The sequence below is a fragment of the Silurus aristotelis genome (genome assembly GCF_946808225.1).
Source record: "Silurus aristotelis genome assembly, chromosome: 20".
NCBI classification, from domain to species: Eukaryota; Metazoa; Chordata; class Actinopteri; order Siluriformes; family Siluridae; genus Silurus; species Silurus aristotelis.
This window is the reverse complement of record NC_139593.1, coordinates 8,634,410-8,649,327: the sequence shown is the minus strand read 5'-3', so window position 1 is coordinate 8,649,327 and position 14,918 is coordinate 8,634,410. Positions and strand designations below refer to the sequence as shown.

Below are 14,918 nucleotides of genomic sequence, written 5' to 3'. Positions count from 1 at the left end.
GAGAATGTGTCTGTAGTGTCCTGTTGATCTCACCTTCAGCCCGAGCAAAGAGCCAGCTTCTCGAGGCACTGCCGAGCGCTTGCTCAGAGTGATGCGGCCGATCAAATGATCTCCTTCTTTTGATGGCTGCCACGTAACAGGATGCTGGGGGAAAATGGAATGGTGGTTTTTCAAACACATTAATGATGAAGACACAGTTTCGCTGTCATGCACACACATTCTTGTAGAGCGTTAGGCATAACCAAAGAGTAAACATCTACTCTATCAGAGATCTGATGAGGAATTTTTGTACGGTTTGCAAACCACAAGGTAATCACAGTAATGTCAGTGTGAATTGATTTATAAGACGTTGTGGGTGTTCACTGATGCTTTTACCATGTTATCAAGCTATTACAGCATGAATTAAATAATTATTTTTTTACGCTCTAGTTTAATAATATGCTTTGTAAAACCACTACATAACTTATCAGGTCGATAAATTGCATGAATGTAAGAGTACTAATCAAAGGTTTAACATTGTCTCAACTTGTAACAAAATCAGCAGTAACAAAATTTCTAGGTAAAGTTGGAATGAGGTTAGCATTTGGTTTTATTAATTTAAATTCTATCAACAACAACAAAAAAAGTTTTATGATGAAGTCAAATGCATTGGATTACAGTGTTTCACCATATAACTAAAAGGCACTTCTATATTAAATGGCTAATATGATTAGCTACATGGTAATTCTATCAAATAAACTACTCAATTAGAGTATATTACTAAATCTATACTTATTAAAGACAAAATGCTTGACAACAATGTTTCATTTTTTTTAAATGTAATTTTGTAACATATTGTCTGGCAAATCTTTTAACCCATCATATTCCAACAATTCAGTATTTCTTCTTTAAAACCCCTATCCAAGATATGTATGAACATACTGTTGATAAAACTTACATGCCATACAGTGGGATCTAGAGGATGACAATCCCAGTCACCTAGAAAAATAAAATAATGCAACTGTGACTACATTAATACTAACCTTATTAGTAAAGTAAGGTATAATGTATTTGGAGTACAGTAATCCATTTATCGCGGTGTTTAAGTTCCAAAACAGCCCTCAATAAACGAAAAACCGCGATAAATGGACACCACCACAAAATATGTAATATGTATACAGTACTGTACTGTATTAACATTTTACTTCACTTTATAATTAATAATAATAGTTTTATTAATACATTTTATTATTTCAACATAAAACTCCATAAAAACAATTCCCAATGTTTTTTGGTCTATCGTGCTATCCGCGAGAGCCTGGAAAAATCAGCCAAACAAATTAGTTATGTGTCAAATGCAATTCCAGGATAAACCGGTGCACAAGAGTCAAACCGCAGTAAAGGGGGATTACTGTATAACCAATACATTTGTATGCACGATACTGTACAATACAGGAAATGCACATTTTGATAAACTTTGCTAGATGACTAAAAGTAACATTTTGCAGATTGTAACATTCAAATATGTAAAATTTGTTAACATTTTAAAAATGATAATTTGAAAAGTAAAACTGTGTCTAAAAGGCCCAGTTCTTAGTAATGCTGAGTGTATTGTTTGAGGATAAGAAAAGAGTGTGGCATCATTGGTCCTTAGCACAAACTAAGTTTGACCTTTGAATTTAAAGCTTTTACTTCAGATCTTGTGAGCTTAGATTTGGAACAGTATGGGAGAAAGACACACAACAGATTCCTAATGAAAAATAATATTAGGAAGACTTCAAATTAACACAATTCATCCATCCAGCCATTTAGCCATCCATTCATCTGCACCGAAATATAAATCCATTTATGTTTTATTGGTTTTGATAACCAATAATAACTGAGGACAAGGATGAAGAATAACCAATTCAAATGCTAGTCACCTCAAACTAATCACTTGGACCACAGGTACAAAAATGAATCATCATGCTTAAAAAAAACAGATGGATTGTTCGTAAAACACAGATGGGAGGTTCTGTGGCATCCAGTACTTCAATTAGTCTCTTCTTCAAACAGATTTTAATAACATCAATTAACAGTCTAGCTTAAAGCTAGCTAAGCAAGAACGCACCATTAAACACCATCAATAAACTTTTACATAACACAAACTTGATGAAACTAATGCCATAAAACTAATGGCATACACACTGGTTAATTTGCATGCTTCATCATAAGAGTTAGTCATTGTGTAACATGACTGGGTCACTGGTGTATTTTACAAATCTACTGTACTTTGCAGTTTGCAAAAAACTGTGCAAAGATCTCATGACATATGATTTCTTCTGGGGCTTTAACAGTTTATTCTGGTTCATTGTTTAAATTGAATTAAAAGAGAAAAGGCACTTTTGGAGAAATTAAAGAAATTATTTTCAGAATAGGATTAGAAACAAGGAGATCAAGAATGCAATTTGTTATTAATTGCTCCATAGTTGCTACGTATGGCATGACATGCTTTCATCAACCGAGTCAAAATAAAGTCAAAATTAGTTACTCAAGCCAAGTAAAATACTTCCCAACCTTTTTCACTTATGCTCTCAATCTCCACATCTTCACAACTGGTATACTCAGGTGTTGACCCTCCTTCTTCTTCTGAACTGCTAATGGACATCTGCCTCTTGTTAAGGCCTCGTTTCGGCCTATAAGCACGGGGAGGAGGTGGTCTGAGACATTCTGACTGATCCGAACTAAGAGAAGAATCTTTCCGGAAGCTCTCGGCAGCTTTCTCGCGCTTGGTCCTATGTAGCAATGCTGCTGATCCTGGCTCCAAATAGCCTTTGAGGCCCCAATCCTGTCCATCCCTGAGGTCTTGGGAGCCTCCAGGGCTCATATGAGAACCACTGTGACCTTGTTTTTGTGGGGGTACAGGGCCCCCACCAGCGCTACCCCCCACGGTCCTGTCTACAGAGTATGCCAGATGGTTTTCTATTACTGCTTTGCGGTTTTCATTCCCTGCTGTCCTCCTACTTAGCCGGCTTCCTGGGGTCTCACAACCATCCTGAGCAAGGCCCACTTCATTGATGGCCATGTCACTGTGATGTCTTTCTTGTCGCATTTTGGACACTTTGGCATGCATGCGCATCTCTTGTTCTTCTTTTTGAGGTTTGACAGGGTAGCGGGCCAGGTTAGGGTCACTACAGTATCGATTTTGATATTCCTCTTCCCGTCGCTGCTTTTCACGCTCGCGTTCCTCCTCTTCTTTTTTCCGCTTTTGGTCAGGATAGGCAGTGTCACCAGGGTGGTCATATTCTTGCGAATGGCCTTTCTCTAGACGCCTGCTCTCTCGCCTTTCTCCTGGAGCACGATCTTCTGAAGCCTGACCAGGCATCCTGCCTGGTCCCACTCTCCTTTCACCTCTGACAATGACCTTGCCATTCTGCTCATGTAGAGACACTGGCCTCTTCCTATTATACAAGGAAACAGGGAGTCTGTTATGGTTACCAAAAAAAAAATGAGTTCTATACATAGTGGACATTTCAAAATTTCTAAGATGAACCTTTATTTAACAAAGCAGAAACATGAAAGGCTAGGTCACAATTAAACTATCAAATGCTTGACATCATACATCTGTAAATTCAAGCCTTGACCAGATAAAGGACTTTCAAACTTTTACATTATGTAACATATGAAATGTTAAACTTAAGATAAATTTATTCTAAGCAGTTTATCTTAAACAAAGGTCCTATTTTGTACCCTTCAAGCTTTGTTTTGTTCAGGTTCTGGTTGCAAGAAGGACCTATTTTAATGCAAAAAGCCTTTTAACTATTTAATTAAAACTTTCTTTCAGCCTCTCCCGTCAGGGGTCGCCACAGCGGATCATCCGCATGTTTGATTTGGCACATGTTTTTTTTTGCTGGATGCCCTTCCTAACACAACCCTCCCCATTTATCCGGGCTTGGGACCGGCACTAAGAGTGGCTGGGGTTGGTTCCCTGACCGGGGATTGAACCCGTGCCGCAGCGGTGAGTGCGCCGCATCCTAACCACTAGACCACCATGGGACCCTCCTTTGAACTATTTAATTAACCTTTATAAGTCAAAATGAATAGAATGAATGTGCTATAAAAAACTGCAATACCACAATTTCACATGAATGTCAATGATGCATTTACAGCATTTATTCAATTGTATTCAATTTGATCATCGATAGTAGCAGCCTAACAGGGATGTGATGATTTAAATGAGAATAACTAGCATTACTAGCTTGTGATGGAAGAATAGAACCTTGTTTAACTCGCAAATGCTGTGTTTTTTATAAAATATTGTGATAAATAAATAAATACTGATATACAATAAGTAGTAACATTGTGTTACACCTCTTAATGATTTAGTAATAAATAATTTAGTTGTAGGACCAATAATAATAGTTTGTTTCTTTAATTTTTACAGACAAAATGTAAATATTGAAGTATGACAGAAGTATGATGCATAATTCACATGTCAAGACTATGCTTAGATGCACTGATGTAGAGCAACAAATATTTATGCCTGGTATCACAGTTTATTGTGTATCAGCATGTATACTTCTCTCGTGGAGGTTCACTCCGTGCTCGGGAGGCTGGCATGGTGTCTGCTCCCTTTGTCCGGTCAGAGGCTAGGGAAGCGTCGTTAGCACTAGCAAGGATAGCTCCGGCTGTAACCTGGGACCTGGAGCGCAGTTTGCCGTCCCGGTCAGCCTCAGAGCCAGCCACGCTCAGAGGCCTGCCTCTTGGCCCTGATGAGAACCATTCTCCTGATTTAGTAAGAATCTCCTGCTGCTTCCTGCATAGGTTGCATACCCACATCACCTGCCAAAAGATATGAAGTAGGTGGGGCTGAAGAGATCTTTATTTGCAGGGTATACAAGTAAGCAATGCCTTAATTCTGTGACTATTATTCTAATTTAATGTAATGTTGGTAAGTTACACTTGTGTTTTTAGATTTTTTTTTTATTAATTAGGGTTCAATAGGTGGGTTGAAGTGAATAGATTTGCAGAAAAAAGGAAAGAAAACAGATATACAAGACAAACACTGTAAGGAAAGTGGAAAACACAGACATATACATTGTTGTATTAACATTTGCACACACTGCCACTCACACACTGTTATGACCATCCGTACTTAGCAAAAAATCATCCTAGGAGTTTTTCCTTTCATATTTCATTCAGTTAATTTTCCTTCTTTTCTCTCTCCTCTCATTTTCAACATTAACTAGAGCTTTCCTGTGGTTCATTTACAAGATGGATGACTGAGACTTCCTAAAATACCTAGGCCTCAACGATTTCTCTTCTTCCTGCCTTTCTCGGTCTGCAGTGTGGAGACCGGCAGGGCTTGATTAGATGCTATTACCGTTAATGTAAAATCAAACAGTTCCCGCATTTTTTGTGTTTGTGACTCTAAAGGTGCGAACGTATCAATCTCACTTTAGACTTCTTAGTAGAGGTCTTATCTATCGATTGTGTCTGTAAATTCAGTCAAGATTACTGTTGCTCCACACTGCAGCTAACAGGCCTTAATGGTGCAGTAATGAGCATATGTTCTTGTTCCTTGTCAATATTGTGCTTTTCCTAGTAAAACTGGATTTCAACCCACAGACAGTCGGTTTGGCAGTCGATCAGCTGGTATGACTCTGCAAACCAGTGGAAATGTCCATTTCCTGTATCATTACATTTAGGCACTGATACTGATATTCGGTATCAGATATCGGTTTGATATCATGCTCAATTTCTTCTATGAAAAAGATGCTCGGATAACCGCATCCGATATCACAAGATACTAGGTGATGTAAGTTTACGTTATTGCGCTTCTGAACAGACAAGACAAAATGGCCATTGATGATTACAGCAAAACAGACTGCAAACTGTGTTTTATTAAAATACCTCGAAGAGGACTATACAAGTCATTTCATTAAATACCTTCAAGGCTTATAAAAAGACGCAGAAGGCACAAAGGTAGCCAGAGCAGCATCAGTGCACCATCGTCATTTAAAAACGAGAACAAGATGTTTGCAGAAAAACGGTTAAATGTAAGAACACCACATTTTAGCTAGCACAAGCACCTAGACCTGCATACTTGCTTCCACACTCTACATTCAATATACTTTTAAAGCAACAATGATCTCAGTTTGATCAGTACACAGCAGCAACCAACATTAATACAACAAAATAAAATGCTCCTTGGTGCCCCCTGTTTGAGTAATAGGCTAGTTTAGTAGTTTACAATTTCAATTTCCAAGTATCTCTAATGCCAGAAACATGCAGACAGATTGGAAAGCTGGCACTAATATTTTATTGTGCTTGATGGCAACTTTGAAAACAGGAATCTGAGGATCTGCACTCTCAAGAAGAAAAACCCTCAAGAAGTAATGAGACTAAGCAGAAAACATCTGCTACTGTCAAAATCTCAAACAATCTCGAAGCGTTCTTTAAACCTGCTGTTAGCATATGTTCATAAATCTAAATACTCCATCCTGGCAATAATTAATTGTGCAAAGAAGTGTACTTACATTCTAGGTACCTTGTGTTCGACGTGGTCAAAAGGTTGAATTTATAAACCAAAAAAAAAACCCCAGCAAATAAATATTGTCGGCGAATTGTTCGTGTTTCAATGCTGATGTAAAGAGATGAAGTCTGTTCTAGGACAGCATGGGGGTGGGAGGACAAGCGAGAGAGAAAGAGAGTAAGTGAGTGAGAGTGAGGGTGAGAGAGAACATTGTGCTCTTATTGGATCCAGTTGGCCTTGTTCTGCAATAATCTGAGGTAAATCTGATGTCCAGAGGCCCACAGCTGTCGGCCGACCAGAGATACCCTCACAGGAAGGATTAGCAATCTGTGCTAATCCTGCTGCATAGCACTACAGCTACTGTATGCCGGATTCTAAATGCTGTCCTATAAACACTATACATATACACTAAGCTCAAGCATGAAAATGTTACAATAGGAGTCCTCAGTACGTCTTCAATATTATCATTTGCAAAAATAAGGAACAGTCGTACATTTAGGAGAAGAAAATTGGAACCACCAAAAAGTACAGCAATACATATAAGTTCTATGAGATATTTGACCATACTACTGTTTAAAACATGCAAAATAATCCAGAATATCATCCTTAAAGACACATGTGAGTATTATTATTATTATTATTATTATTATTATTATTATTATTATTATTATATTACTAAAATGTTTCTTAATCAGTTACTGTTCCCACAGACATTTTATGCAGAAGCCATTCATTTATATTTTATACAGATCACTTTTGTGTGCTACATACAACAAAAACTTAAACCATAAAGATAATTATCAAAATGGAACATTTTAATTATTATTTTTATACAATATTTTTGATTTATCATTTTATAACTGGGGTTAAAAGATCAAATCTACTTTTACCACCTCATACCAACTCTGTTGTTGATCTTTTTTTCTACAAGACCACAACCTGTAATGTTTTCTTCTGTAAAAAAAAAAAAATCCATCACCTGACATGACATGCAATAAACCAATAAGAGCTATGTGTTTGTGTCTCTACAATTGTGTGTGCATGCTAGCATGAATATGTGTGAATATAGTTGCCTCGGTTCACTGTGTGTTAGTGTGTCAGCTACCTCCTGCTCAGCTCAATACAGCTCTCCATGGCAACCAAAACAGGAATAGAGAGAGAAGAGTGTGTGTAAGATAGACAAAATGACTGTGAGAATGAGAGAGCGAGAAAGACAAGGAAGAGAAGAAGGTTGATAGAACGCAAAGGGGTTGGAAACCTTAGAATCAAGAGACAGAAAACAAGTCAGCAGGTTCGAGTGGAATAAAGAGGAGAAAATAGAAAAAGAGAGAAAAAAAAGACACCATATTAGATTTGCAGAGAAAAGCAGTGTCTAAATGAAGGCTCTGTTGAAAAAGTCCAGGGCTTGGTTCAGAGACCCAGAGAGGAAATAAGCAAGATAAAAATGACTGCTTCCCTCTTGGAGTTTGACAGATCTGCTGACACACAATTACTAAATCATACTCCTGAGACACTCTGATACAGAGAGTCTGCACATTTTTTCGGCTGCACCACAACTAAAACAGCAGATGCACCATAATAGCAGCCTGATACTCAAAGGAATCGTCTAGCTACGGGGTTTTAAATTACAAATTGTCAAGGTCTAGTTACATAAAATTTTTTGCTTACAAAGGTTCAGACAAGCAACTTACATGACTAAATGTTGACAACAGTTCCCTTTTAATGCTTGTAGATTAATGATTGGTGGCTATTCATCTTTAAATGTCATCAATGAAATTATTTAAAAAGAGAAAACTGTACAAGTTTGTAACATTCTGTACTTTCTGAGTGTATCTCTCCAGCACTGTATTAAGTTCAATCACATCTTAATAATTTACAATAACATGTGATTGCATGAAGCTACAAGATTAGTCTGCTACAGAAGCCATGATGGCTTAAGTGTGAAGTCACTGAACTATGGCTGTTTTGACATACGCTTATTTACTTTTTTCCCAAATTACTGTACTTTTTTACCAATTACTGACCATCTGAAAGATGCTACGTTTTTTTATTCCTTGGTCATTTACGGAGCCTTGGAGTAGCTTTTTTCCGCTCATTCTCTTTTTAATTCATTAACAAAATGGAAAGTAAATGAACAGAAGAGAAATCCAAATTAAATCTATACTTGGTGTGACCACTCTTTTGCCATGGTGACATGAAACCATCTAAACCTCACCTTAATAGCAGAGTTTGGCTTTTCCTCACATAGGTTTGAGCCTCCTACACAGCTGTTTCTGTTTCGGTTGATGGCTAAAATTTACACATAAAATTGTAGATTATTAGCACCTGCTTGGTATGGTCAGGGATCCACCTGCCACGCCCCCCCTTGGTGGCTGTCACACTGCCTCGTTCTGCTGCTCCCGGCATTAATGAGAGACAGGTGTCTCTCATTACCGATTCCCCTATATAAGGTCTCATTCCCATTTCACTCGTGTCGGACCCACTCGATGGCTACAGTGACCAACCTAGCTCAAGACTGCCAGCATTCCCCGCTGGTTCCGTGGATTACCTTCCCTCCAGGGATTACTTTCCTTCTGTGGATTACTTTCCTCCCGTGGTTCACTTTTCTTCCGTGGATTACCTTTCTACTGTGGATCACTTTCCTTGCCTGGATTACCTTCCTCCTGTGGATTACTTTCCTCCTGTGGTTTACTTTTCTCCTGTGGGTTACTTTCCTTCCGTGGATTACCTTCCTACTGTGGATCACTTTCCTTCCGTGGATTACCTTCCTACTGTGGATCACTTTCCTTCCGTGGATTACCTTCCTACTGTGGATCACTTTCCTTCCGTGGATTACCTTCCTCATTTGGATTACTTTTCTCCCATGGTTTACTTTCCTTCTGTGGGTTACTTTGGTTCCGAAGATTATGCCCGCGTTCAGGACTCATCATGCGTCACAGTTCGTAATTCTACATGACTAGTGTGTGTGTGTGTGTGTGTGTGTGTGTGCTCATCTCAATAAATAAACATGATGGAGTTACTTCCACGTCCAACTCATGGTCCGTACCCTGACAGAAGGTCCAACCAGTACAGAAGGCTGCGCCACGCCCCTCCGAGAGCATGACAGATATTCCCAGCTCGCTTTTCTGTCGAGATGGCTGATTGGGGTGGATTCCTATGGAGCGTTGGCAAGTATGTGGAAATTTTTTTTCCCCAATTCCCCGCAGAATGAGCCAAAATCGCGCTCTGCATTTCCCTCCTGTCTGAAGACGCTCTCTCTAGAGCCAGTAAGCTGTGGAGCGTTAAAGGAGGCGATTTTGGCTCATACGCCGATTTCATTGGGCAAGTCCTGGGGATGTTCGGGATGACTACGGTCGATCTCCACCACAGCCCCCTCGATTCTGAGAGGGCTCCGCTCCAGAGTCCCTCCGAGCGCTCCTCTCCGCTCCAGAGTCCCTCCGAGCGCTCCGCTCCGCTTCAGAGTCTCTCCCAGCGCTCCGCTCCGCTCCAGAGTCCCTCCGAGCGCTCCTCTCTGCTACAAAGTCCCTTCGAGCGCACAGTTCTGTTCCAGTGTTCCTCCGAGCGCGTTTCTCCATTCCAGTGTTTCTCCGAGCATGATGCTCCGCTTTAGTGTTCTGCCGAGGGTGCCGCTCCGCTCCAGTGTTCCGCCAAGAGCGTTGTACCGCCACCAGGCCGCGAAAGAGACATCGAACCACCGCCAGGCTGCGAAGGGGAAGTTGTACCGTCACCTGGCCATGAAAAGAAGCCGACGTCTCGCCTCCACGCTTCTCAGAAGGCGATGTCTTGCCTCCAAGTTCCCCAGAAGGTGACGTCTCGCCTCCACGCTCCTCACAAGGCGACGTGTTACCTCCAAGCTCCCCAGAAGGCGACGTCTCGCCTCCAAGCTCACCAGAAGGCGACGACTCGCCTCCAAGCTCCTCAGAAGGCGACGTCTCGCCTCCAAGTCCCTCTGACAGAGACATCTTGCCTTAAAGTGCCCCTTAAGGCGACGTAATGCCTCCGAGTGCTCCTTAAGATGACGTCATGCCTCTGAGTGCCCCTGCAGAAGCCGCCTTTGAGGACCTAGGTCCCTCTAAGAGCGACAACATGGTCCAAGACTCTGCAGGAAGCACTGTCGGGCTTCAAGATTCCGCTGTAAGCGTCGTTGTGCTCCAAGGCTCCTCTGGAAGTGATGTTGCAGTCTCAAGGTTCTCCAGGGGGTGCCATTGTGCCTTAAGACCCCGTCGAAGGCAACGCCGCGCCTCAAAGCTCTACTAAAGGCGATGTCACACTCTCAAGCCCTTCAGAAAGCACCGTTAAGTTACTTTACAGCATTTCTTTATGCCTACCTAAAAACTGCTTTTACTATATTCCAACAATTTTTGAAATTCAGATTAAACTCCATAAGAGCAGATTGAATCAAGCTCTTCCCTCATGTCTGGGAATTAAAAAAAGATGCATTAAGTTATTATATGTCTATTATCTACTCCATAATCTCAATTTTCCTCTATAAAACCAGGAATAATGTGCATTGTAGATACATTGTCTACAGATACACTACACTTTGCCATTCATTATAATGTTTGTTGAATAAATTTGTTGAATAGAACTGATTAGATTTCACTTAAATTCTATGGTGAACTAACACTGTTTGAAAGAAATCTGGAAATAAATAAACAGTGTTTTATTCCTCAAAGATCATTTTAATGGTTAAATGTTGATCTGTTTTCAGGAAATATATAGTATCAGTGGTAAATCTAGTCCGAGGTATACCGAAACTGATCTGCTGTTTCTAGCAATCTCTATTCCAGAAATCTCCTATGTAAAAGAGCCACCAGGGTGTTGTCCCTGATATCATCTGAGAGAAAACTGACCACTGATGGTGTGAATAATTGTGGCATGTGCGGTATAAGTTCAGACTAAACACTTGAGGCTAACAGCACTGACGCATCTCTCGATTGCAAGAGCACTAATAAGGAGCTCCTGTTGCTCGGTTCAAAGCCCTACTTGGAAGCCGACAAGTGTTAAGTGTGTAGCTAAAATTACAGAGTCATTAATTAGTACTGAAATTTGAATGTGACCTTTAATGCTAGCTAACAGAATAATTTGTTTTCCTCAAAAAGAATTCTGGGACACACACACACACACACACACACACACACACACACACACACACACACACACACACACGCATCAAACATAAAATAAACAAAAACCAACAAACAAAAAAAATTCAGAAGCTTAATATTTAAACACACACAAAGAAAAACACATTGAGAACATCATGAGTGCACAGGGAGTCGCAAGTGCCCATTGGATTGCAGGGTAAATTTGCACAGAGGGTAAATAGAAAATCTGTCTACCCTATTTCCCATAGGATTGGACTATATAACCTGACCCATGACCCACTGACCCCTTGATTCCATGGCATGCCCGTTGCAGTCCCAGGGCACAGGCAAAGTGCAAAAAACATGCACATTCTCTTGTAAGTTAGTGGCACTTTTTTTGAACGGGACTCTGTCATATATCAAGTGTTATAATTTCTATGTTTTTCTTACGCTGCCTTGTCGAAAGGTTATAAACATCTATCAATTCCACTCCAGCGTCCTTTCAACTAAAGTGCAACCAACTGATAATGTCAGTGTAACATCGGACCAAATCAGAATGCCACCCCCCGTGCCCATCGACCTCTCCCTGTTGGCTTTACTTATAGCAATGGTGGCACATCTCCATGGCAACGGCCACAAGGAGGGGAAGGGGCACTCGGTCAGCTAAGGAAGGGATACTGTGCCCCCATGCAGAGACTAGAATACCCAGAATTCCTTACCCTGTCCTTCACTATGAGACACTTTGCAGGCGCAAGAGACAATAGGAGGAAAATTAGTCACATTGATAGATATAGACAAAACTGTACCGAGTAATAGAGTCTGATACCAAGTGACAAACAAATCAACCATTTTCATAATGAAATCCAGTTGTGATTTGATAAATGTTGAGTTTTTGAACTGACACACACACACACACACACACACACACACACACACACACACACACACACACACACACACACACACAGTCGCCACACACCACACTCACATCCAAGGCAAACGTTGGATATTCATAGGCACACAACAATCCCATCTATACACAGAAAGAGAGAAACAGAAAAAATAATGCTAACCACTTTATCCTCCTTGAGGCATGCAGTCCAGGAAGCAGAGAGGAGTAAAAGACAGGCAAAAACAGGAGAAGTTGAAGAGAAAAAACAGGAGAAAGAAGGGCAGGTGGGAAAGAGAGCAAAGTGTGAAATCAGAAATCTAAAATAATATGGTGAGAAATGGAGACAGTGCATGTGTGAAAGAGAGGAAGAAGAGAAGGCAGGAAGTGTGAGTGAAGGGAGAAACCTTTATTTCTTTTGTGTATTCAAAAAGACAGGTTTAGCTGTGGTGCAATACAGTGGAGTGTAGATCTAAAACACTAAAACAGCCACACAGCTCAACGAGAGAGTGGATGAGATGTACATTCACACGTGTGTAATACATATAACAGGATAATGTAAAAACAATAATAGGAAGTGAATATGATGTGGCTTTACGGATTTATGGACGTTTCTATAATATCTGCGTGACAATCAAGGTCATCAGTAAATGAATGTGATTAATGTCGCTGTAATGCCTCCTATAGGACAAACACATAATTGCATGAAAGAGTAATACTTTGGTGTTCAAAGGTGAAATGCTGTATTAGAATGGGGTGTCATGGTCATCTGAAATCAGCTTTCAATTCCATGTTGCTACATCTTGTACATACTGTAGTAAAGTATTGACAGAAACAGGTATACAGTATGAAACCTAGACAGTGTGAGACAAAATATTTGTTTAACCCTCCCCCCAAAATTTTATTCAAATGTACATTTAAAACCTTCTTATAAAGAGTTAAGTGTACTTTCTAAAACTATAAAGAAAAGGTTTTTAATAAAAACAACAAGACATGTGATGCACACTTTCTGTCCAAATCTGCAGCATTGCTCATACAATGTTTATGAATGTGCTGAAGTGGTACCATGTGAGTAATTGTGTATATGAATAAAAATCCCATTAAAAAAGGGGAAGTGGTAGCTCCGTTGGAAAACAAACTTTGGATCAGAAAGTTGAAATTACAGCACCGCCAAGCTGCCAAGCTACTGACCCTTGAGCAAGGCCTTAACCTTCAAGTCCCCTGTTGTACAAATGAGATAATTGTTTTGTAAGTAACTCTGCATAAGGGTGTCTGCCAAATTGCCAAAATGTAAAATTACCCAAAAATGTTATAGATGATGTTTTTGATACTCACAAATTGTTAGGATATTATCAAAGTTTGTTTTATGTGGTTTTCGTGTATATAGTAGGTTGGTGGTAGTTCACAGCTTAAGACATTGGACTCACAAGTTCAAATCCAAGCACCGCTAAGCTTTCACTGCTGGGCCCTTGAGCAAGGCCCTTAACCCTCAACTGGTCAGTTGAAAGTCGCTCTAGATAAGGGGTAAATTTGAGGTGTTTTATGTATAATGTAACTATATTCTATGCTATTGTTGTGTTTAAAGAATAAATGAATGCAGAAATACCTCAAAATCCCATTGAAAAATAAATCTTTTTTTTTTTTTTTGCATATTTCAGTTTGCAAATGCAGTGCATGTCAATCTATTGGAAAGCAGATGGGGTGTTTCAGGGACCTTTTCTCTTGTCTAATTACATTTTTGTGGAACTGGAATATCAAACTATATTTATCATTTAATATAAAAGACCGATTTCAGTTCAAGTAACTGACAACTCGTTAAATAAAACTAATAAGACTCGCTAATCAATTAATACGATTAATTAATTACTAGGTTTAAAAGGTGAATAGGAAGTGCTGGTCTGAATCATACAATTTAAATAGTCTACACTTCCTAAAGCATAAGACTTTACTGGGAAAGTGTCTGAAAACACTTTCTGGTAAACCAAAATACTTCACATATATTAATTTAGTAATATATTCATATACACTACCCTTGACTTGACTAAAGAAAAGTAAAATGTTTACTCAATATTTATGACAATGCTGCACCAATTAGTGTTTGTTGTACAAAATCTTGGAGGCAAATGTCACTGAATAGTGTCCTGCATCAGACCAAAAACCTGCCCAGGATAAAGTGGTTACTGAAAATCAATGTATGAATGAATGATCATTTTTCATAACATCACATATGAACATAATACTGGATCACATTTAAGTGCATTGTATTGCCCCATCGCTTCACATCACTGAAGCTTGGAATAGTATCATACAATCACTGGGTGCTTTAAATACATCTTTTATGTACCAGATCACCTATCAAATATCAAGAAAAGTATCATATTATATTCGGACAGAGAGATATAGATATAGTGAGAAAGACTATCATGGGGTAAAACAGGGTTATGGATAT

General features: G+C 39.5%; 1 protein-coding gene across 21 annotated transcripts in view; it reads right to left on the bottom strand.

Moving 5' to 3' along the window:
- rims1b (regulating synaptic membrane exocytosis 1b) overlaps positions 1-14,918 on the bottom strand; it is a 56,742-nt gene that overhangs the window by 28,664 nt on the left and 13,160 nt on the right. For 12 of the 21 annotated variants that reach the window (XM_083522928.1, XM_083522933.1, XM_083522934.1 and 9 more), the window contains exons 3-6: positions 4,538-4,800; positions 2,536-3,419; positions 938-978; positions 34-144 (exon numbers count right to left, since the gene is read on the bottom strand). In XM_083522928.1, the coding sequence (XP_083379054.1) occupies positions 34-144; positions 938-978; positions 2,536-3,419; positions 4,538-4,800 (1,299 nt within the window). Of the gene's footprint in view, positions 1-33; positions 145-937; positions 979-2,535; positions 3,420-4,537; positions 4,801-12,299; positions 12,321-12,568; positions 12,614-14,918 lie in introns of all 21 variants that reach the window. The other 9 variants (XM_083522931.1, XM_083522914.1, XM_083522925.1 and 6 more) reach the window with 1 other exon arrangement.